Source organism: Myotis nattereri (genome assembly GCF_964212035.1).
Source record: "Myotis nattereri genome assembly, chromosome: 12".
Taxonomy (NCBI): domain Eukaryota; kingdom Metazoa; phylum Chordata; class Mammalia; order Chiroptera; family Vespertilionidae; genus Myotis; species Myotis nattereri.
Genome location: NC_138087.1, coordinates 25,804,124 through 25,830,192, shown reverse-complemented (window position 1 = coordinate 25,830,192; position 26,069 = coordinate 25,804,124). Strand labels below are relative to the sequence as shown.

General features: G+C 40.9%; 1 protein-coding gene across 1 annotated transcript in view; it reads left to right on the top strand.

Moving 5' to 3' along the window:
- The window catches only part of CCDC171 (coiled-coil domain containing 171), a 265,960-nt gene extending 246,857 nt beyond the window's left edge, over positions 1-19,103 (top strand). The window contains exon 26 of the mRNA XM_081103031.1: positions 16,662-19,103. Within this exon, the coding sequence (XP_080959157.1) occupies positions 16,662-16,883 (222 nt within the window). The 3' untranslated portion in view covers positions 16,884-19,103. The remainder of the gene's footprint in view (positions 1-16,661) is intronic.
- The last annotated feature ends 6,966 nt before the right edge of the window (positions 19,104-26,069 follow it).

The following is a 26,069-nucleotide window of genomic DNA, read 5'->3' as shown; positions in this document are numbered from 1 at the left end:
CACATTCCTTAAAAATTCTGTAAATAATGACATTTTCCTCAAATTAGATTAAGCAAGCTATGGAATCCTTAAAATAGGAAGGTAAATAAAAATGTCTGTGGAACAATAAATAATTTTTTGTCTTTATACTGGTTCTGTTATCTGTTCAGAAATAAATATCTAAGAAACTTCCCAAATTCTTAACTGATTTTTAAAAATTTAGGTATATTTAATTTTTATTTAGTTCTATAAAAAATGATACCATCAGAACTCAAAGTTTTAAATTCACCACTCATACCCTTTATGGACAGTTTTATTCTTTACATTATCTGAAATGAAGCAATAATTAAAAGAGTCCCTAATTATTGCTTTAACAAGTGTTTTTTGAGTACTTATTATGTGCTATGTTCTTTACCAGAAATAATGTTTATGAACAATGATCTATGGGATAAGGATGTGATAGTAAGAATGATAACAACAACCAGTTTTTGTTGAATGCTTACTATGTGACAGCCACAGTGTTGTATATTAGCTAATTCCATGTATATTAACTAATTTCACCCACATTATGTATATTAACTAATTTCATCCACATTATCCTACCTAACGTAGGTTATTACCTCCTGTTAAATGAAGAAGCTGTCAAGTGAAGAATCCAAGGTTTGAACCGAGGCAGTGAGAGCCCAACATCCTCACTTAAACATTACATTTTATTGCATCCTTAATAGGATGAGATAAGGACTTTCTCTCAGGAATGTGACAGTTTTTATTGAGAGGATAAACATATATACATGAATACTTGTAATAATTGTGATGGTTGTGTTAAAGAAGTCAAGTGAGAAGTGAGAATTATCTGTGTGAGAGTAGTAAGAGTGGAGATGGAGAAGGTTTAGATTCTAGACGGATATAGATGGAAAAATTGACAGGACTTAATAAAGAAAATGCAGGCAGGATGGCTTCCTATTTGATCAGGAATTCAATCAAGATTTACCCTGCCTGAGTTTCTGGTAAGAAGTGAGTGGTGTTCAAAAAACAAACATTTTTTTTGTTTTGTTTTTTTTAGTAGAGAAAGATTTCCTTTAATTTTACAAAAGTCCTGAAGGCAGCCAGAGTGTCCCATTTCTATAATTAGACTTTTGGTTTTGATTACAATAGGATTCTTGGAACTGAAGTAACTCTGTCTTCACAATAGCTATAAAGGATCTGCACTTAAATGGCAATAACAAAGAATCCTTTCATAAAGTAGTGTTTTGGTGGCCTCTTTGCCATAGGCCTTTACAAGTGTAGGTTTCCAGTGGTGGTACAGATTATATTACATTTTTTGTTTATGTAACATTGTTGGTTTTTTTCATAATTTTCAGATTTTCATAGTGCACATCAATGAAAACTGATTATGTGCTTAGGTCTGAATATATTGGGAGATGAGAGAAACTGTGTTACTCAGATCTTTTTCAAATTAAATATAACCAATTTTATTTCTCAGCCACACATTTCAAGTGCAGTGTAAGTCATCTGAAAGCTGAGTAGCATGACAAAAGTTTACAGTAAAGTTGTTGACAAGTTTGTAAAAACAAGGGTGAGCAAAGGCTGAATTCCATACTCTTGAATTGTGCGTAGACCTTTCTGCCCTTACTTGTCCAATGCTCTTTTCCTGTTCCCCGTCACCTTTATACGGTGCTGCTGTTACAGATGGAGTGGGAGAACCAACTATCCATTGTTTGCTGGTAGTTATTAAATTTTGGTAGTCTGAGCATCAGATCTGCCTCTCCGAAGGGCTAAAGAACTTACTTGAAATTTAAGTGTGGTCATCTAGAGGTCTGTTTATTGAGCAGCTTAATGCACCCCTATAATCTAATACTAGGATTTTCTAGAGTCCTGTCCAATCCAATATCGGGAATGACTAAATTGCAGTCATACTAGTTGTGAGCACTCAGGCAAGGAGAAAAGTAGTTAAACATCTTGCCGTGTGTGAGAAGTTCGAGGGCAGTCACATACCATGCACCTTGACCACCTATTATGAAGCTTTTTGCTGCCGTGTCAAGTGAAAGCGAGTTAATTGGGTGAAGCTGTGGAGCATGTTAGGGGCCTGGTAAAGGGCTGCTGTCTGACAGCCGAGTGTCAGCCGAAGCCAGTGGAGTGTAGCTGAGAGACAGAGGCCTGTCACAAAGTTCCCGCAGACGGCAGCACAGTGAGGAAGCTGAGATGCGGTTCCGGCTCACTTTCTCCCTCATTGCATCCAAGCACCTTAAAAGATCTTACACTGTCTGTGTCAGCTCTTGTTCTCTGAGCTGTTTCCCCCTAACTGTCCTGCATTCAAATGATTGAACAAAAGATGCTAATGTTCAGCAAAGTGAATGTAAATTCTCTCTTTCCCCCGTTTCTTCCCAAGCAGATAGACATGCAACTCAAAGGCAACTCTGCAGGTTTTCACCAAACAATTAGATTGTCTCCAAATTTAGTTTATAAGAGAATCTTTATCTCGAGAGGATATAAAAATGGAAAATTAAAGTAGTAGCATAAGCGGTGTACTTTCCTCTGGCTTACGGGAGTAGGATTCCTTGAGAAGGGACACTGGTGAAGAAGGGACACTCCTCATCTTTTGTCCCAGTTTCTCTCCTGCTTTCTCCGAGTGGTCTAAGGCAGTGGCTCTCAACCTTCCTAATGCCATGACCCTTTAATACGGTTCCTCATGTTGTGGTGATCCCCAATTTCATTGTTACAAATTGAACATAATTAAAGCATAGTGATTAATCACAAAAACAATATGTAATTATGTATGTGTTTTCTGATGGTCTTAGGCGACCCCTGTGAAAGGGTCGTTTGATCCCCAAAGGGGTCGCGACCCACAGGTTGAGAACCGCTGGTCTAAGGTAAAGTGCCATCACAGCACTCACCAGAAGGTCAGGAAAGATAAACATCGAGAGGAACAGTCGGGTTTCCTCTGAAGTCTTGGGTGCTCTAGAGAGGAGGAATTGGGGAAAGTTAGAACAAAAGAAACCGAGAGCCAGGCTGTCCAGCAGAACTTGCGGTAATGATGCAGACATAGCCCTGGAGGCTTGGAGGGTGGCTGGTGCAACCTAGGAACTGAATTTTAAGTTTTTTTGTTTTTTTTTAAAAAATATATTTTATTGATCATTCACAGAGAGGAAGGGAGAGAGACAGAGAGTTAGAAACATCGATGAGAGAGAAACATTGATCAGCCGCCTCCTGCACATCTCCCACTGGGGATGTGCCCACAACACAGGTACATGCCCTTGAGTGGAATCGAACCCGGGACCTCCCAGTCCGCAGGCCGACACTCTATCCACTGAGCCAAACCCATTTCGGCGAATTTTAAGTTTTAATTTAATTTGAAAGTAAAATGAAATGATTACGTGGGGCTAGGTTTAAGCAAACAGCAGGTTGTGATATTGTGCTATTATAAAAATACTAGAGGCCCGATGCACGAAATTCGTGCAAGAATAGGCCTTCCTTCCCCTGGCTGCTGGCACTGGCTTCCCTCTGGCACCCAGGACCTGGGCTTCCCTCACAGCCCTGGCTTTGTCCAGAAGGTCGTCCGGAAGGATGTCTAGTCTAATTAGCATAATACGCTTTTATTATTATAGATATGGGGGGTGCTATGATAATGCAGAGAAAAGGAGCATCTATCCCAAATGCGAGGTGACAGATGGCAGGGGAAGTTTGGGGAAAAGTTGATGCCTGCGGTCAGCCTTGAAAAACTGTAAAAACCTGAGGAAGAAGCCTCCTTTTAAATAGAAAGAGCAGCATGAAAAAGAGACTCCGCGATGGAAGAAAGCAGGGCATGCTTCTGGATTAGCTCTTTGATTAGTACCAGGGAGCAACGGTGTTGGTGGGAAATCACCTGGATGCAATGGCAGCCTCCAAGTACACGGCCAGGCCAGTTACCCAGAGGTCTCACAAGCCAGGTTAAGATACATGCTCTAGCGGGGGGCCCATCCTACCGAGACCCTTCGTTATACAGTGTTCATATGGCCTGTCTCTCGGCTGCATCAGCCTTCTACATTCTGATGTTATGAAGACCATAGTGGAGACTTGATAAAGAGACACAGGGTTCCTGGGGCCACTTATCCACACTTGCCTCCCGGGAGAGATGTGGGACAAATAGCCATGGTCCATGGCTGTAGCTTGCCACTTAGGCTGCTGAACAGCTTTAGGTTTTATCTGCAGCTCTGCAGCCGATTTAAGGATGACAAAGCCCAGAGAAAGGATATCTTTGTGTTATGATAGGATCTTTTGATCTCTTTCTGGCTATAAGTAACCTGTCTCACAGAGTGCCAACTTACTACCTTTTCTAAACATGTGGATTCTGCCCATGTCTCATAGACTACTGGCTGATTCATTTTCTATGCTTAACACATATGCGTTTCATCTAGTCTGTATTTTTTCTGTCTTATATAGAAACTTTGAATATTCTCAAATAATAAATATACAATAAAGAACAGACGAAGTAAGAAATAGATATAAATGTGAAGGGATGGCTTGTTTACAAATATTAAAAGTGTATTTAGGCTAGCAAAAGTGGATAGACACTTAAATAACTGATGAAAAATTAAGAGCTCTACTTAATCATTATCTTGTGGATAGCCTACCCTGAATCTGAAATGCATGTTAAAGAAGTCTAGGCCTTTTTGAAAGGCTGGCGTGCAAGCTCTCAGGGAGTTAATTTGAATGAGGGCGCGGCGATCACTGAAGGACTGGCAGAGGTTTAGTGAACAGGTGCCCGGTGGGGGAGACGGGAACGGAGAGAACGGCCTAGTGCTTGCCCTCCACGCAGGCCTAGGGAATGGCCTCTGGGCTTTTAGAAAAGAGCAACCTACAGGTGTACGTGGAAAGAAATATTTGATTACAGACACCATGAGACCCTGGGTTCCAGTCAGAGTGAGAGGGAGGGAAGGGTGGACACATGGCAAATTCTGTATAGAGCCATTACTCCTATGGCACAGCGAGCCCTCAATACACTGGGAGGCAGGACCAGCAACTCTTATTGGGGACTGTACAAGGGCTTTGAGGTCTTGTGTGAACAGGTCAGGGGACAATCAGGGAAATGGGACTCATTACTGGGACCTTGTCTGTATCTGCAGAGCAGTGCCATTGTACGTAAAAACTTAGCACTATGAAAACAGCACTTCTGTGGTTACATCATATTTCAGCAAATTATGGTTTACGGAGAACTGACTCAGGATGCAGGTAGCTGAAGACAGTGTGAGCTCCCAGAGGGCAGAGAATTGGTGTGCCTGTAATTCACTGCTGTATCCCAGTATTTGGGACAGTATCTGGCACATGGCAGGCACTTGTTAGACATCTAGTGAAGGAATTAATGAATGGGGCTAATTTAGGATGCTAATGGTGGATGTGGGTTTAGATATGCTTTATGCATATGCAACCACAGGAAAAATCTATCATATGGAATTGATCATGTAAGGCAGTGATTTTTAACCTTTCTCATCTCATGGCACACATAAAGTAATTACTAAAATTCTGCGGCACACCAAAAAATACATCTTTTGCCGATCTGGCAAAAAATAGGTATAATTATGATTGACTTACAAAAAATTAACAGTTGTTACCTGCCCTGTTTACTCCAAAGTGACTTTTTAAAAAAATCAGGTGCCTCTACATGTACATAAGGAATTCTGATGCCAGGAATTAACCAATTATGCGACATGACCAATAAGATGCAGCTCTACTATATGACCTATATATTTATGGTTCAAAACAGGGAATTCACACTGGATGGCTATTGTTGTGTTGGCTATTGTCATTTTTTATTTGGAACCTAAGGGAAAAGAGGTCAGTGGCCCTGACTAAGTAGTCCGGTATTGCATGTTTTAGAAATTCTTGCAGCACACTGGTTGAAAATCGCTGGTTTAAGGAACAGATTTTGGAAATGTAACCTTTGGGTATATTAATTGGGAATTTTGTGGTTGCCGTGTTATCCTCACAGTTCTATAGGATGTTCTCACTAGAGATGGGTTTGGTTTGAGACTGCTAGATACAGAAATAACATTCCTATCGGGTAAAGGAAATGTCACTGCCCGATAAGCGATTTGTTTGGGGACGTTCTCCCAAGGGCTTGCTGTGATTTGAAAGCATTTCATTGATGTGAACCCCAGACCACATGGTTTGACTTATACCTGAGGTGGCCTTCTCTCACTGAGAAATAGAGAGGCCACATTCTGTCAACTGAAGGTGACCCGTCCCTCCACCAGGGCCCGCTCCGACACTGGTGGGATATAGCATTTCATCTTGGATGGTCAGGGGGAAGTAAAGCATGGGTAGGGATTTTAGGTGTGATATTGTGGAATAATGAAGGAATGTGGTTTAAACAGCAGTGGAATAGAAGGGCATAGAAAAAAATGATTTTGCATTTTAAGATGTGATTTTTCCCCCTATTGGTGTTGAGATACGTGCCTAACAGGTACTACAATGGTAGTAACATTGAGGAAGGTCATCTCATTCAAATGACTTTAAATTTTGGATAGTTCTTTCCTTCTTCTGCTCTGTTTACCTGAGTGTAGGTCAGCTGTTCCACTCAGAGAAATACATATGGCTTAAAGGTATACGTTTATAGCTTCCAGATTATTATTGAATTTTTGACATTGAATTAAAAATGTTTATAACTTTAAGAAGAAATTCTTCAGTAATGAAAACGTAGTCAGAAAACTTTTACCTAATAGTTCCCAGAGAGAGTGATGTGTGTACATTTTGACCTTAGAAGTTGTCATTTGGCAGCCGGAAGTGCTATTTGGAGTAAATTGAAGGCACACAGGTTGTAAGTGACTACTCTACATAAGGAGTTGCATTTGTGCAGAGTAGAGGTACAAGTTACTCCATAAACTTACTTGTGTATATGTTTACTTATGTCAGATTATAGATGTAAGTTTGGTAACTGACAATGTTGAAATAAGAATGTGTTGTTAGCTAAATTAAAATATTTTCAAAACTTGCAAAACACTTGGTTAAAGACACCCTCTGAGGCCTTTAACAAACCAATTACATTTTCATTTTGACCACACAGTTTAGTCATAACTATACTAAAATATAGGTTTCAGTATATATAAAATTAGACTTTTTTAAATAAAGGGTTTTTAGTTTTAAAAGTAAAGCATGTTATTATAGATAATTGGAAAATACAGAAGTTTAGGGGGAAAATTACTAACTTCAATATCTCCAAACAAGTATCATATGGAATTTTGTGTATTGCCTTTTCACTTTAAAGTCTAGCTCTGAGGTGGGCAAAGTTCAATCATATCAAAGTTCAACTAGTCTTGCCACCTGTTTTTGTATATAGCCTGCAAGCTAAGCATTTTTTATATATATTTAAATGGTAGAAAAAAGAATAATATTTCATGATGTGAGAATAATGTGAAATTAAAATGTCACTGTTCATAAGTACAGTTGTATTAGAACATGACCATACTAATTTATTTACATATTATCTGTGGCTGCTGTGGGGGTCACAACAGCAGACTTTAGAGGTTGCAGCAGAGAAATATATGGCCTGCAAAGCATAAAATATTGACTATCTGACATTTTACAGAAAAAGGTTGCTGTTCTCTGGTCAGACCTAAGCATTTGTCCATATTATTCAAAAGTTTTATAACCACAAATTTTATAGCCATGTAATATTTCATCAAATGGCTATAGCTTACTTAACCATGCTTCTATTGTTGAATATAGGATTATTTCCATATTCAACCTAATCATAAATGGAATTGTGGGATAGTTGCTATTAGCCATTTAAGACCACTGCCAAATTATAGACAAAATGGTTCTATCAATTTGTACAGTCACTAGCAATTTATGAAAACCTGTTTCATAATGGCTTCACTAACATTTATATCATAATTTTTTAAATTCAATTTTAATTGGCAATAAACATCTTATTTTACTTTCCACTTTTGATTTATTATTGGGGGTTATTTTCCATTTATTTTAAATTTTTATTTATTGATTGATTTTAGAGAGAGGAAGGGAGAGAGAGGGAAACATTGATTTATTGTTCCACTTATTCATTAGTTGATTCTTGTATGTGCCCTGACCAGAGATCAAACCCAAAACCTTGGCGTATTGGGATGATGCTCTAACCAACTGAGCTACTGAGCCAGGGCTCCACTTATTTTTAATCAGCTGTACTTTTAATTTTGTGAACTGCCAGTTCCTAGCCTTTGTTATAGTCAAATAGTTTTAAAGATAAAAAACCCTGGGGAGAAAAAACTTGAACTTCCAAAGCCTTTTCCTCATGACCCCTGCGTTAGTTTATGCCCTTTCCTAAAGATAATTCACAGTTTTTTGTGATTTCTTTTTTCAGTAAGAAAAATAGTATGTATGCATGTGTGTTTATGCTCATTTTTAAATACAAATGAGTTTTCTCACTTTATACACACACACACTTTTTTTGCTTGGACATATTTCTGTATCACTGCTAACATACCTCAATTTTAAAAAAAATCGTTGTATTCTGTCATGTTATACTTTACTTAAATAGCACTTTGTTGACGGACCCTTTAATTTCATTAAAAAATACATTTCTGTGAAAAAATACTTCAGTAAACACATCTGTATGCCCATCTGGCGAACTTTTGTGAATTTAGCCATAGAAGTGCCTAGCCGTGGGATTGCCAGCTTCCATCCCGCCTGCGTGGTCTGCGCTGGCCTTTCCCTGTCTTCTTAACAGTGGGGTTCATCAGACGTCTAAGTGTTTGCAGGTCTGTTATGTGAGAAGTACTCTTTCAGCCTCAAGCTTTGTGCTGCACTTCTGTAGGGATGGATGGGGTTTAGCACGTTTTCATGTGTTTGTTGGTTATAATATCTCTCTCTCCCACCAAATAGCCAATTTGTAGCCGAGGCAGAGGCTGCCAGTGGTTTCCCGATCTCTGTTTTCTCTTTGTTAGTAATAGAAGCTGCATATTACCCGGGCCACTCAGAAGAAAACAAAATAAAATAAAGCTACATTTCTCAGCCTCCCCTGCAGCTAGGTCAGCCTTGTGACTAAGTTATGGCCAGTGGGATGTAAGCACAAGTATTGTGATTTTAGGATGTGCCTCTTCCTTTGCTCTATGAATGAGCTTCGGCACTGTTTCATGTGTTTGTTGGTTATTGTATTTTTCTGGTCAGAATGCAAACATAATGGAACTTGAAAAACCATTCTGGACCCTGAGGTGGAAGCCACATACTTAGGCTGTGACACCCGGGATAGAAGCAGCCTGGATTCCTGCAGCTTCATAGAGCCACATCCGAGAGAAATACGTTTCTATCTTATTTAAACCACTGACTTTTGAGTTTTCTATTATAGCCTAATCTAATCTAAGTAAACACACTCTCCTTAGCCTGTTTCCTAATTAGGTTCCTTATTGTCTTGATTTACACGAGCCTTTTGTAAACTAAGAGAGTCATCCTATGGCTATCAGGTGTGTTGCACATGGTCCTATGAGCTTGTTTCTTCCGTTTTTCAATGGATTTTTACCGGGTGGGGCAGAAGTAGGTTTACAGTTATGAGTCCATGAAACAGCTTATTCTTTTATTATTTATTAATTATTGTGTTATTTTTCATATGAACAGCTGGAAACCTACTTTTGCCACAGACTGCATGCATATACTAAAAATATACTTCTTATTAATTCAGTTTTTGTACCTTTTTATATAGTTGAGCGTATGATATATTTACATTTCAAATTCTCTCTGAGTGGTTTGGGAATGTATATTTCTAAGACCCAGGTGAAAAATGGCCCCCTTGGCATTTTCTGGCTTTCCTGGCTCTCTGTGTCATCGAGCGCATCAAAATTGCCAAGATACAGGCTTGGGAAGGAGAGCAGGAAAGGAAAGAACAAAACCATCTGGGGAAATTCTTTGACTCTTTTCCCAACCTCTGTCATGTCAGGAAATCTAAACACCCAGGAGAAGAAAATGGGAATTGTTATCTGTCAGGCATGAGACATCTTTAAAGTAATTTAAAATTAACTTTTAAATGTTCTATTGTAATTTAAAACTATAGTGCTGAATTTTTTTTTTTAAATATATTTTATCGATTTTTTACAGAGAGGAAGGGAGAGAGATAGAGAGTTAGAAACATCAATCAGCTGCCTCCTGGACACCTCCTACTGGGGATGTGCCCGCAACCCAGGTACATGCCCTTGACCGGAATCGAACCTGGGACTCCTCAGTCCGCAGGCCGACGCTCTATCCACTGAGCCAAACCGGTTTCGGCTGAATTTTACCTCTGAATATTACCACATATAAGCTCCTTCGGTGAAAGGGCCAAAACTTTTATGTAAATGCTGTAAAAGCCATTTATTCCAGTACCATGGATATTCAAATATTGGGCTATAGTTAGATATGTCATCCTAATATATATAAAGAGCTAGGTGCCGTCATGACCGAACGGGTGAACGGTCACCTTGAAGTGCATGGAGCACCTCTTGGTCCCCCCAACCCCTCCTGCTGCTCACCATGAGGGGGGCTGGCAGCGAGGTGGGACTGGGGACTGTTGAGCGGTGGTGGCGGGCTGCTTCGTGGGGTGGCCGTGAGCTTAGCGGAGCAGTCACCCGGGCGGCAACGAGTTTCGAGTTTCGCGGAAAGTCCAGTGGCGAGTTTCCCGGGGTGGCAGCAAACTTCACGGAGCAGTGAAGGGGCGGGGCGAGCTTCGCGGAGCGTCCCAGGGCGGGGAGCTTCATGTAGCGTTGCAGGGCGGCAGAGGACATGGGACAGAGGCCAGGCTAGGCCTAGGGACCCTAACCACGCACGATTTCATGCGCGCTGGCCGCTAGTCAAAAATAAAAATACTGATTTTTAGCCTCTAGTACAATATGCGTACACTTTTATTTTTCATTTTCACAGAGATTTGTTGAGCCCTAAGTATTTTTATGAAACTCTCTGGATCTATAATAAGCTGAGGCTCCGTCTCCTCTGGGTGCCATGAAAAGTGGCGGTCAAGCATCTGGGGAGGAAAATCAGAGAGATCCAGACTCACAGTAATTCCTACCACTTACCCAGCCGTGAAAATGGAGCAGTTTATCCTACTCTTCTGAGCCCCAGTTTCTTCAACTGTAAAATGAGGGCAATAGGAACACGTGCTCACTGGCTGTTAGAATTGGGGTAAAGCCTTATAAAGCTACACCTTGCCCAGTGTCTGACATATGCTCAGTACAAGTTAGCTATAATTGTAAATGTGGCATTTATTATCACTTGAGAAGAGTATAGAGAGAGGCAGAGAAGAGGAGCTACTGTGTGCTATGCATTTTCTGTGTCTACTATTTCCTTTAACCTTTGTAACATCCCTGGGAGGGGTTAGTCTTCCTACTTTACAGATGAGGATGCAGGCCCACACAGGGTACGTAGCTTGTCAAAGATCACATGCTTAATAATCAAGTTGGGAACCCAGGGTCTCGTCAATTTCAAAGTCCATAGTCTTTCCTTTATACCACGCTACTGTTATTTGGGACATAACTGTATATACACAAAATAACCAAATAGTAATATAAGACCAAAACCATGAAGTGATAACATGAGTGGTTTGTTCATTCAGTCATTCATCAATTAGAAATCTTATTGAATCCCAGATACTCTGCTAAGTGCTAGGAATACAAAGTCAAGAATCAATCACACTAGGTGCCCATAGTTTTATAGGAAAGATGTAAATGCATACAAATGAGTAAAAATAGAAATTTTAATGCTCATAAGGAAATACAGGGTGTCCCCAAAAATGCATACACAGCTGATGGCTCAATTATGAAAATGAAATGTATTTGAATAAACACTGTCTCTATAATTATTCAAAATATATGTATACATTTTTTGTACACCCTATATATATTTGTGATTATTGCCTACTCTGATTATTTGTGTGAACTACAGTGCCCTATGATTTCCAGTTCCTGGCAGATCTGGAAGGTAGGCAGGTATAATTTGGTTAACTAACTTGAATATATGGAAGAAGACAACTGTGATACCAAGTCCGGAGACTAGGGTAAGAATACATTAGGAGCTGGAGTAGAAACAGCGAGGGAGCCTCATTGTAAGGTCCTCTCGTGGGCACTTTGACTTCTTCATCAGTGTATGTGGAGCTGCGCACTCTACTTAAAACCAGTCAGTAATTTACAGAGCTTAAGACATCACCATGGAGGCCGAAGTAATAAAAAATGTAATGCAGAGCTTAATTGAATGAAGCCGCATCATCTAAACTGTGGCTGATCTTGCTATCTATTTCGCTTTTTTTTAGATCCTTGTGTAATATGTATTTCTTCCCTTTGAGAATGGCCTCTCTATAGCTCATCAAAATCTTAAATATTATATTTGGGAACCTCTGACTTCTGAGGTAATGTCATCCTCAAAAGCTGGGTGTTAACGGTACACTACTATATGCCATCACATGTGGGATCGTGATGGACCTGTAGAACTTCAGAGTTGGAAATAGTCTAGCTCCTCACTTTATAAGTTAGGAAGTGAGACCCAGAAGGACTGATTGACCTGCCCAGAATGGCCCAGTTAGATTGTACAAAAGTGGGAGGAAAAACTAGTCTTCTCATCTCCGGTCTAATCCTCTCTCACAATACTATGTGCCTAGCGTATTCTCCACGCAGCACTATTCCAGCTTACTACATCATATCACCCCTCATGTTTTATATTAGATTCTGGGAGGCTCAACTTGATCATAAATGCTACGCAGGAGACAAATAGCTTAGTGTCATTGTTTCAGGAGCCTTGGTCTGCAAATTGCTTTGATTTATAGATAATTTATTGAGTGATTATCTTATTATTAGACTAATGCTTTATTTACTTTTTTTTATTGGGAAAACAGTCTTAGAAAACTAAGATATTAAAGTCCTGAAAAATGGCTATGGGACATGTTCAATTACTATATTTCATAAAATTCTTAAAATGCAGAAATTTAGTGGACACATTTTGTATTGTGAATATATATTTAGCTGATGGACTATAGCAGTGCAAATAGAATCATTTACAGCTTATTGAGCAAATAAAAGCACTTCCATAAAGATTCACATGACACCTAGCTTTTATTTCAGGTAACTAATTTCTTTTTGAAAAATAGCTTAAATTTAGATTTATAGGAGAGACTACCAGAGCACCTCAGCAGTTTAAAAAGTAGTTTAAACAACAATAGACTTTACAGATTTAAAATATAAAATCAGGTGGAGAATATTAACTTTTAATGGTCTCTGATAAAAAGTTATTTAACTTTTTTACTCTCTGTGGTATATTAAAAGTGTTATGATGTAGTTCTGGATATTATTTGTAACAAGAAAAAATAGTTCATATTTACCTGTTTTTTAACATCTCATTTTGAAATAAAAGCTTCATCAGAATTTTTGCTGGCTTGTTTTTAAGCTATTAAGGCACTTAAAATCAGACTGGTAATGATCGTAGTAACAAAAAATGATCCTAGTAACAAAAAAAATTGTGTTTTCATTTACACAAAAGTAAATTTGTTTACTTGGTGGAGGACATACCCTTTGGGGTGCGTATCTTTAAGGAAATATATTTTTTAGGTTACTTTTTATGTTTTGGACATAAGGTCAGATGATAGTGTGCAAAAAGTGAGCCTCTGATTTGAAATATTAGAGGAATGCTCAACACCCCATTTCAAGGTTATTTAGTAAAAAAAAAATGTTACATTAGATGAAAAGATTTCAGACAACATAGTGGAAACTAGACATATTGAAAAGTTAGATGAGGAAAGACAAAAGAAGGAGCCTTTGTGGAGAGCAAGAGCCATAGAATATTAAGGAGAAAGGAGAGTTAGGGCCCTTCCCTGAAGGACCACCTTCCCAAAGTGGAATGTGGTAGGTTGATGGAGTCATGAGAACAAAAAAGGAAACCTCAAGTACAGAATATAGATATGAGTAAATTATAGATATATTTCTTTAACATTGCAAAACAGGAGTGATTGGTCAGTTTGGCACAGTTATCTTTCTCTAGTCTGAGGCATCAAGAAGAAAAACCCTCGGAGAATACCTGACCTTCCTTCACCCGCTTCTGCACACTCCTCTCTTCATACATCGTTTTCTGAGACCCGTACTTGAAGTATAAAGATGTAACAACAAACTTCTGAAGCCTTGCCTGACAATATTCTTTCATCATAATAGAGAATTCTGTTGCTGTAACTAAGTTTTATTAAGCAGAGAATCAGGCCGCACCATTGGCGGCTCTGCCAGCATCCCCCCCCCCCCCGGACCCCACCCCCCAGGTGTGGCAGAATACCTTAGTACATGCATTGTTTGTTATCTTTACAGCAGCAACATCAGGCAATAATGCATGTTCAGACATGCAGCTAAAAAAAATAAAATCAGAAAGGGTGGTTCCGGTGGCAGTATGGCAGTAAAGGCACGAAAAGGGTACCTGTCCCGCCTCTGACATAAGGTGATGTCTCTCTCTGTTCCAGTCCTGGACTGATATGCTCAGCCCTGTGCTAAGGTTGGGCAGGCGAAACCTCATCACTGCTGCTAATGAGGGTTCACGCGATGGGGCGTTGTTTCCTTTTGTGGGGATAAGCTCACCCCTCGCCATGAGCCATCCAAGTGGCCATTTATGGTGTTTTTTGCTTCCTTTATAAGGAGATGGTTTTAGTCAATGGTAGGCTTGCAGTGGAGTACCAAGAAATCAAAAGAACTGAGATCAAAGAAAACTGCTGAACTAGGTGTTAGATGCAGCCATTGATTTTTCTCTAGTTGTAGTTTTTTTAAAAAAAATCCACAAAAATGATAACACATACAACAGTTGAATTTCTAATACTTTCCTAAGGCCAGCCATAGCTTCCTTCTTGTTTTCACAGGTAGAAACGGTTTTGTATAACATAACATAATAAAGCAGGGCCAGAAAGAGTTCACACTATGTTGTTATCAAAACTGTAAGGGAATCTACCAAAAGGGATGTTTCTTATTTGAAAAATTCTGCAGGATAGAGTGAGTTTTTAGGCTAACCTCATCCAGGCAACATTTATTTGCTGAGAATCTGGAAAATTCTAATGTACAATTGATCACTATTTTCCCAGTATCTATAAATGTTGTAAAACAATCCTATCCACTTTACTGGTAAGACTTTGTTCAAGTTAAATATTAACTGCTGAGTACTGATGTTACTTAAGGCTTAAATGTATAGCTTCTCAAAATATTAATTCAGTTTTCAAGTACTTCATGAGTGTGTGGATTTCTTAAGTTTGATTTCCAATAGTTTCTGGATACCTGTAATGTTTTAAAATCTGAGACAAATTGTTTTCCTGTTGCAATTCCATATTTTGATACACAATTCCCAAATGCTTATACTAGAACAGTATTTATTAAAACAGGATGGTAGCATTATTATTAAAGGGAAAGGCAAAAAGTTTATCTCTCTAAAATTTTGTGTGCTATTCTTTAGAAGTCACTAGGATTGACTTTTTTCCTTTGTGCTATGTCTGTCAATTACATAAGTCAGGCTGATAGATTTGAAAATGGAAATATCTATAGTTCATTTTCTAAGCAGTGCAATCTTCCATATTATATAGAGTGTATTATATGGCACAAGGAAATAAACACTATTACCATTGGTTTCTGTGAATTGCCAGTGGACGAAAGCTGGGGTAAAGGTGCCTGATTGGATTCACTCTGGGATCCAATAACTTTATAAAAGTTTTATTGTTTATGACATAGAACAACTTAAAGGCGCAGTCACAATTGGAAAATCTATAATAATAAAAGGGTAATGTGCTTATTAGACTGGACATCATTTGGGATAAAGTCGGGGTCCCGGGTGCCTGCGGGTGGCTGGAGGGAAGCCTGGGTGCCGGCTGTCAGAAGGAAGCCGGTGCCGGCAGCCAGGGGAAGGAAGGCCTACTCTTGCACGAATTTCATGCATCGGGCCTTTAGTAATTTCATATTTGTGTATTATATAGCTTTTCAACCAGTGTGCTGCAAGAATTTTTAAAACATGCAATATCTGACTAGTTAGGGACACTAACCTCTTTTCCCTTGTAGTGGTTCTCAACCTTCCTAATGCCACGACCCTTTAATACAGTTCCTCATGTTGTGGTGACCCCCAACCATAAAATTATTTTTGTTGCTACTTCATATCTGTAATTTTGCTCCTGTTATGAATCGTAATGTAAATATCTGATATGCAGGATGTATTTTCATTGTTCGCGACCCACAGGTTGAGAACTGCTGCTAGAGTGTCAAGTAAAAAAATGACCACAGCCAACACAATAATAGCTGTATTGTGTGAATGAATCAAGTTAAACCTGCCCAGCTGGTGTGGCTCAGTGGTTGAGCATCGATCCATGAGCCAGGAGGTCACAGTTGGATTCCTGGACAGGGCACAGGCCCGGGTTGTGGGCTAGATCCTCAGTATGGGGCATGCAGAAGGCAGCTGATCAATGATTCTCTCCCATCATTGATGTTTCTATCTCTCTCTCCCTCTCCCTTCTGAAATTAATAAAAATATATTTAAAGAAAAAAAAGTTATGCCTCTTTTTTTTGGTCAAATCGGCAAAAATATATATGTATTTTTTTGGTGTGCCACAGAATTTTAGAAACTAGTTTATGTGTGCCATGAGATGAAAAAGGTTGAAAATCTCTGGATTATATAAACGGTACTTCTTTGTTTATTGTTTTGGACTCTGTTTAAGAGTTTTATTCTATGTTTATTATTATTATTTTTTCATATTGCAGGCAGGATCACGAGACCACTCAAATATCTCAATTCCTTCAAGAGCTGCTCTTCCTGCTGACACAATTGGTGTTGCGGAGTTTTTGCCATTGAAAGCTGAACTTGATACAACTTACACTTTCTTAAAGGAGACATTTATAAATTCTGCTCCCCTGACATCATCTCACTCCTCTCCAGTAACTACGTCTGCTAACACCAAAAGACCAGCTCAGATTGGATTATGACATTATGAAATTTTTAAAAAAAATGTAGGAAGAGTTAACAGTACAATTAAAATTGTTTTGAAGGGGGATTTTCTTATCAGTTGACTTTTGTTTCAACACAAGTGACAGTGGGTTTTAAAAAATTGTGTGATATCGTGATGTGTGCAGGTATCTGTGTCTCCCTCAATAATGAAATAACCAACTCCCCTCGCCCCCCAAGTTTTATTTATTATCACAGTTGCTCATTTTTATGTAACATATTTTTAAATGTTAAGGAATGACACATTTTGGGTAATTTCCTTCAGACTTAAAAAAATCAATAAGCCATTTTAGTCTCTATCTATCAAAGTTGTTTCATACTTGTCTATTTTAAAGCAGGACTGCAATACTTTAATAGGATTGAGAGAGCTATTTGAAATGTATGCCAATGATTCCTGTCATTTCATGGCAGCCCTGCCATGGTTCACTGAGCCCCCTCTTCTCTCTTGTCAGCTCAACTGAAGACAAGCATTTAGTTGCAAACTTTAAGCAGGTTGTGCAAAACAGAAATGATGTGACTGCTTTTCCTCCTGCACAATAATGTCACTCTTGGTCAATGTGAGAAGGTCAGGTTGCTCCTTGTAAAGCTACATGATACCACTTGCCCATTTGAACAAGTTCAGTTAACTGCTGAATCGGGTCCCTGCAGGCGCTGAAAACGCATCCTTTTATCAGGCCTGCGTCAGATAAGAAAGCGGGGCAATTGTGCTGGGAAGGTTTCTGTGGTTTGTTCAGGCACCTTTTAAGGACAGTTCCCACCGCAGAATAGCAGGTAATAGACTTAGTATATGCTGAGAAACTTCAAGGTAATGGCTGTGATGACCTTCAAAATAGACTCCCTTTCTGTTTTGTTGCTGGTAGGACCCGAGACTGACGCCCATCTTTGATGCAGACGGAATTTAAAGCAAGGCCACTGCCCTGCATTTTCTGCCTTGTAGCACATAAAAGTAAAATTGTATGTCAGGCCGAGATGTCGGGGAGCTGACAAGATGCCCCAGTGACATTTCAGCTAGAAAGAGCAAGTGTCTTGCAACCAAGTGGTCAAATATCAAATAATAGGTCAAGCAGGAAGGAGCTGAGTTCTAACCACAAAGAGGTTTCTGGTAACTTACTTGACAAGCTTTTGGGTGCTTTGTGGCTTGACAAACTGATGTTCTGTGGGGTATCGCTAGACAGACTGTTCTTTACCGCCTTCAGAAGATCAGACATTGACATTGATTAAACTCTTTAACCCTTAAAGGTTAAATCTTAGCAGCGTGCATCAGGATAAGTGACAAACAAAAGGAGACTTGTAGTATGTATCTGTTTTTGTATTAATCATCCCACTCCCAGCGACATTAACTTCTGATGTGAACTGCAGTTTCTGACGAAGTTTTGATACAAAATCCATATTTTATATTATTTTTCATTATGGAGTTGGTTATTCCAGATACTTTAGAAAATAACAGTATGTATTATGAAATCTATAATGTCTTCACTTTACACTGACATTTGATTCAAATATTCCCAGCTTCTGAGAATTTTTTTAATTAGCCTTGGTAAATAAAATTTGTGCACTTACTGTTTATGTTGTCAGCCAGATTAGCCGAGTGATGATGCCATCGGAGGTAACACAGCACTATTGTAGCACATTACTGTTTCTTATAGTGCTGAGCAGTATAATTAGCATTTCATACATCCTTAGAAAGCTGTTTATGTGGAGTAGAATTACATCTTTAACCAAATTTCTCTGAATTCTTTCCTTGGAATTCTCTTTACTACCCATTCTGGATTTTGAGTATCATAGAATATGCCCTGTGCAGTGTAACATGAATGAAATTCAACTTGCAAATTTATTGTAACACAGAAAATGCTGTTGTTTTAATACAGATCATGGAATACTTTCTGCACATTTCAAAACACTTCTTTTCCTGCCAGTCCATAAAATGATTAAGATTTGTCTATATAGAAATTGATATGCAGCTTTTAGTTCATGTAACATCATTTAGCTTTCAATTCTCATCCGATAAAGTGCTCCCCTCTGTCACTTATATGCTTCTCTGTGTGTGTGCGTATGTTTGTGTTGTATCTATTTCCAATCCTACTAATTTAAGAGGAATGAGAACTTTTGTAAACTTTACCTTGGACAGACTTTGGTCTTCTTGTCTTAATTTTACAATCTGTTAATGGGATAACACCAAAAATAAATGTTTATGTCTCCTCATATGTGTGGGTATCCGATTTTCCAGGTACATTTTATGCAATAAATTCTGAACTATAAATTTAAAAAAATTGTTAAACCAAAGCATGTTACATTTATAACCAACTAGATGCTAAAGGCCATAGAGACAGAAGGATGAGCCTTCTGAGTGATCATTAATATTCATCACCAAATATGTAATTTCTATACCATATGCCCACCCCCCCCTCCCCAGAAGTCAGACCAGCAGGAGAAGATTTAATAACATCCTATGGAGATCTGAAGGATAGACTGCTCTTGAGCACGTGTTTGAGATCCATGTTTTGTTCACCGGGACAGTTGCTCTATCAGCTTCTTTGCCTCCTTAAGAATGATGTAAACATATAAAAACTAGACATTTCCCAGGAGAATGACTTCAAATACTTTTGTAGGGGAAGAAAAGTTTTACTTTATACCTTAGTGTGTGGATTTTCCTACTAACCTTCTGTGATCTAGAAAAATACCTATATCAATCCATCACTATCAAAGGGATTCTTGAAGTTACTATTTTGATACCTAAGTCACACTTAGTGAATGAGGCATTGCCGGTGTTTTTAATATAAACATTTTGCAATGACATAATAAATACAAAGAGGTGTAGGAAATTGCAAGAATTGCCAATTTGGTAATTTATTGACATAGACAAATAACCTTTTAAATAGTAGAAGAATGATAACTTTAATCTACCAAATGTCTGACTCTTTTCAACTTAGCAACAGTATTTTTTACATTTATAATATATGCTGTTATTGAGTGCTTAAAGAGATCATTACTATTTTCACATTACTGTATTTACCAGTTATATCTGAATTCATTCTATACACTATATGAACAATGGTAAATTGATCCTGTTTTACTTTGTACTTTTTAAAAATATATATTTTATTGATTTTTTTATAGAGAGGAAGGGAGAGAGATAGTTAGAAACATCAATGAGGGAGAAACATCGATCAGTCGCCTCTGGCACACCTCCTACTGGGGATGTGCCCACAACCAAGGTACATGCCCTTGAATGGAATTGAACCGGGGACCCTTCAGTCTGCAGGCCAGTGCTCTATCCACCAAGCCAAACCGGTTAGGGCTACTTTGTACTTTTTATAGACAAGTTTTCTAATACATAAGGTGGAAAGTAAATATTTATTGAGCAACTATTCTATGCCAGCCATTATAACAAAACTTTAATGTTCTCAAAATAAACCTCTGGAGTAGGTATCTGCATCAACATTTTTTAGATAAGCTAGTAACCCAGTGTGTGAAATCGTGCGAGACCCAGACCCGCGGGACATTGTGCGAGACCTGGGACCCAGAGTCAAGTCCCTGCTCACCCACATGCCACTTGCCAGCGGGGAGCAGACCTAAGCTGCAGTCAGACAACTTTAACACTGCTGAGGAGGCAGGAGAGGCTCCCACCACCACCGCTGTACTGACAGCCATCAGCCTGGCTTGTGGCTGAGCAGAGCTCCTCCATGGGGGAGCTCACTGACCACCAGAGGGCAGCTCCTGCATTGAGTGTCTGCCCCCTGGTGGTCAGTGTGTGTCATAGTGACCAGTCATTCCCAGTCCTTCTGCTGTTAGGGTCAGTTTGCATATTAGCCTATTATTATATAGGACTAGAGGCCCGGTGCACAAAAATTTGTGCACTCAGGGGGGAGGGGGGTCCCTCAGCCCAGCCTGTGCCCTCTCGTAGCCTGGGACCCCTTGGGAGATAACGACCTGCTGGCTTTGCCTGCTCCCGGGTGGCAGATGGCAGGCCCAATCCCTAGGTGCAGCCCCTGGTCGGGCTCAGAGCAGGGCCGATTGGGTAGTTGGGGCGCCGCCCCCTGTCATGCACAGAGCAGGGTTGATGGGGAGGTTGCGGTGCCACACCCTGTCACACACAGAGCGGTAGGGCGATCAGGGGGTTGGGGAGCTCCCCCCTATCAGGCACAGAGCAGGGCTGATCAGGGGGTTGGGGCGCCTTCCCCTGTCACGAACAGAGCAGGGTAGATAGGGAGGTTGTGGCCCCGCCCCCTGTCACACACAGAGCCGCAGGGCGATCAAGGGGTTTGGGCGTTGCCCCCTGTCACGCTGATCCCGGTGCTGGGAGGCCTTGCGGCTCCGCTGATCCCGGTGCTGGGAGGCATATTACCCTTTTACTATATAAGGTAGAGGCCTGGTGCATGGGTGGGTGCTGGCTGGTTTGCCCTGAAGGGTGTCCTGGATCAGGGTGGGGGTCCCCACTGGGGTGCCTGGCCAGCCTGGGTGAGGGGATGATGGCTGTTTGCAGCTGGTCACACATCCTTCAGGGTGGGGGTCCCCACTGGGGTGCCTGGGTGAGGGGCTGAGGACTGTTTTCAGGCTGGGGGTGAGTGAAGCTCCCAACCACTCCTTTTTTTCTTTTTTTTTTTTTTTTATTCTGGGCCAGCTTTAGCTTTGAGGCTTGGCTCCAGCTCTTAGGCCTCTGCTGCTGAAAGTAGGTTTCTGGCCTTTGCTTACAATGTTGCGATCCTGCTGGCTGAAGCCCGGCAGACTAAAACAGGTTTCTGGGGTTTTGTTTAGCTTCTATATTTGTTACATAGTTGCTTAGAGTTGCAGCTCAGAGGCCTGCAGCGGCAGGCGGGGAATGTTGGAGTCCTCTGTCACTGAAGCAAGCAAGCCTCATGTTAGTTTCAAGCTGCCTGGCTGCCAGCCGCCATCTTGGCTGGCAGTTAATTTGCATATCTTGCTGATTAGCCAATGGAAAGGGTAGCGGTCGTACGCCAATTTCCATGTTTCCTTTTATTAGATAGGATAGAGGCCTGGTGCCTGGGTGGGGGCCAGCTGGTTTGCCCTGAAGGGTGTCCCGGATCAGGGTGGGGGTCCCGCTTGGGTGCCTGGCCCGCCTGGCTGAGGGGCTGATGGCTGTTTTCAGGCTGCCCGCACCCCCTTCATGGTGGGGGCCCCCACTGGGGTGCCTGGCCAGCCTGGATGAGGGCCAGATGCCTGTTTTCAGGCTGCCCGCACCCCCTTCAGGGTGGGGGTTCCCACTAGGGTGCCTGGCCAGCCTGGATGAGTGCCTGATGGCTGTTTTCAGGCTGCCCCCACCCCCTTCAGGGTGGGGGTTCCCACTAGGGTGCCTGGCCAGCCTGGATGAGGGCCTGATGGCTGTTTTCAGGCTGCCCACACCCCCTTCAGGGTGGGCGTCCACACTGGGTCCCTGGCCAGTCTGGATGAGGGGCTGAGGGCTGTTTTCAGGCGGCCAAGCCTGCAACTGAAGCTCCCAGTCTCTCCTTTTTTTCTTTTTCTTTTTTATTCTGGGATTCATTTACCTTCTGTAATTGAAACTTTGTTCCGGCTCCAGCTCCGAGGCCAGCTGGCTGAAAGCAGGTACCTGGGGTTTGTTTAGCTTCTATAATTGCAACATAGTTGCTTAGAGTGCAGCTCAGAGTCCAACGCGGCAGGCAGGGAATCTTGGCTTCCTCCATTGCCGGGGCAACCAAGCCTCATGTTCGCTTCAGGTGCGTGGCTGCTGGCCGCCATCTTGGATGGCAGTTAATTTGCACATCGCCCTGATTAGCCAATGGGAAGCGTAGCGGAGGTATGGTTAATTACCATGTTTGTCTATTATTAGATAGGATAACTGAGCATCTAAAATGTTAAGCATTTGGCTACCTAAGATCACACAGAATTTAGTAATTAGCAAGCCTAGAGCTGTAACTCCAAAGCCCACACAATTCCCAGTTTGCCAGACCTGTTTTCCAGTAATAATTAGCACATTTTAAAGAGGAGAAAAACTTTCAAAATTGTCCTGATCAGCTAGGAATTATTTTGAGAATTATATTTTGGTTTGAAATTTAGATCACTTACTCCATTAATTAGACAAACAAAACACATCCACTCATCCATATAACCAGTAATGGGAAGAATAGTGAAGTTTGTACCTATCTTTCAAAGGAACGAACACCCTTCATTATGTTGCCCAGGTTCCCTAGCCTGGGCTGAGGGATTATGCATACTCTCAGAGACAGACTCTTTGTTGAAAGATCCATTCATGGTAAGCCAGCCTGAACAAGCTATACCTTCCCAGTGGGAAATAATGACATATGCTGAGTAAAGCTGATCAAAAAAACATTAACTTGTATAACTCTTAGGATGGAGCTGGGGATTTTAAAGTAAAATACATTTTTTGGATTAGTGTGATAGACTGAGTAATGAGCCCAAAGATTTCCACACCCTAATCCCTGGAACCTGTGAGTGTTACCTTACACGGCAAAAGGGACTCTACAGATGTGATTAAGTGAAGGATCTTGAGATGGGGAGATTAAACATCTGGGTGGACGCCAAATGCAATCGCAAGTGTCCTAAGAAGGGAAGCAGAGGGTGATTTGACTACAGAGCAGAGGCGATGTGATGGCAGCACAGATGGAGCCATGGGCTTTGCAGATGGAGCTGGGCCCTGAGCTGAGGAATGCAGGCGCAGCTGAACACCAAAGGCCAGCAAACAGTCTCCCTGGGAGCTCCACAACGGTAAGAGGATACATTTGTTTTCAGCCACAAGACCGAGGTAATTTGTTACAGCAGCCATAGGAAACTAATACCACCAGTAAACTTTCAGTGTTCTTTTTAAGGATTAATACATTTGTCTTTCAATATTTTCAAACAGAAGAATCATTCTTTCTTTTAAATTATCCTAATCAGTGGTCTTCATCACTTGAATTTCCAAATAATTTTTAGGTTTTTATTTTATACTAGAGGCCTGATGCACAAATATTCATGCAAGAGTAGGCCTTCTTTCCCCCAGCTGCTGGCACTGGCTTCCCTCTAGCACCTGGGACTGGGGCTTCCCTCGCAGCCCAGGCTTCACCCGGAAGGACATCTGGTCTAATTAGCATATTATGCTTTTATTATAGACTAGAGGCCCGGTGCACAAAAATTTGTGCACTCAGGGGGGGGGGGGTGGGTCCCTCAGCCTGGCCTGTGCCCTCTTGCACTCTGGGACCCCTCAAGGGATGACCACCTGCTGGCTTAGGCCTGCTCCCCAGGGGATTGGGCCTAAGATGGCAATCAGACATTCCTCTGGCAGCCTGGCAGCCCTCGGGAGATGTCCACTTGCCAGCGGGGAGCAGGCCTAAACTGCAGTTGGACATCCTTAGCGCTGCTGAGGAGGCAGGAGAGGCTCACACCACCACTGTTGTACTGGCAGCCATCAGCCTGGCTTGTGGCTGAGCAGAGCTCCTCCCATGTGGGAGCACATTGACCACCAGAGGGCAGCTCCTGCATTGAGTGTCTGCCCCCTGGTGGTCAGTGTGTGTCATAGTGACCAGTCATTCTCAGTCCTTCTGCTGTTAGGATCAGTTTGCATATTACCCTTTTATTATATAGGATAGAGGCCTGGTGCATGGGTGGGGGCCAGCTGGTTTGCCCTGAATGGTGTCCCGGATCAGTGTGGGGGTCCCGCTTGGGTGCCTGGCCAGCCTGGATGAGGGGCTGATGGCTGTTTGCATCTGGTCGCACCCCCTTCATGGTGGGGGTCCCCACTGTGGTGCCTGGCCAGTCTGGGTGAGGGGTTGAGGCCCGTTTTCAGGCTGGCGGGTGACTGAAGCTCCCAACCTCTCCTTTTTTCCTTTTTTTTTATTCTGGGATTTATTTACCTTCTATGGCTGAGAGCCGGCTTTAGCTCTGAGGCTCCAGCTTGAGGCCTCAGCTGCTGAAAGCAGGTATCTGGTTTTGTTTGGCTTCTATAATTGAAACACTGTTGCAACTTCAGCTCTGAGGCCCAGCTGGCTGAAAGCAGGTTTCTGGGGTTTGTTTAGCTTCTATAATTGCAACATTGTTTCTTTGAGTGCAGCTCAGAGGCCGGCAGCGGCAGACAGGGAACCTTGGCTTCCTCCATCACTGGAGCAAGCAAGCCTCCTGTTCGCTTCAGCTGCCTGGCTGCTGGCCGCCATCTTGGTTGGCAGTTAATTTGCATATCACCCTGATTAGCCAATGGGAAGTGTGTCAGAGGTACAGTTAATTACTATGTTTGTCTATTATTAGATAGGATTCCTGGCTTCTGAATATAAAAAACTGTGATTGTCTATATGGGGACATTTAATCACCCTCTAATGCCATCATTCCTGATAATTTTAAAAATTAACCTGGGTTTCAATAAGTACAGGAAATGTATGTTCAGTTTAACAGCTCAATTGATGTTTCTTTCTTTTCAGATTTAACCCATTGTAATTAAGAATGTATAATTATTGTGTATACATTTTGGGGGGACAACCTATGAATTTCTATAATTTTTAAAAGGTGTTATGCTTCAAATGTACTAAATTTGTGTTTAAGGTTGACTTTAAATGATTGTTTTTATTTGATTCCACTTTTGTAGGCGTAGTTTTATAGCTTTCTTTACAAAATAAATTTACTCTTAAAAGAATGTATATTAATCATAGCTCAAAATAATGATTTGGATTTATAAATCTTATCTTAAATGTACCAGAGCATTTTCCTTAACTATTTACCCATGGGTTCAGTATATGTCCCTGGTCTTTTATCCGTGCCTTTTATTACAATTGAAGTGAAAGAATTTTAATAATTTTCCAAACAATAAAAATCTTTGAAAATTTGTATTGTATTATATTTGAATCTATTTTACCTTTCCTTCAGTGAAAGCGTGTTTTTTCTTCTTCTAATGGCTTAGTTCAAAGAGAAAAATGTTAACTGAACTGATTGTGTTCAATATAATGAAACCTAAAATATTGATGATTTAAACCTACATGTTAAACATTTCAAGTACAGCCAAAACAAAACAAAACAAAACAAATGCCTCTTGTTCCATAAGGAAAATATCCAGTCCTCGTGGTGGAGGCATAGATGTGTGCATTTGCGTATTGGTAGAAGAGCTGCATCTTTTCTCTTGAACCATGGCCATTTTATAAGACTCTCTCCTGACTGTCAAATGGGTCGATGTCCTGGGGGTTCATACAGTGGTTGCTTATGTATTTTCT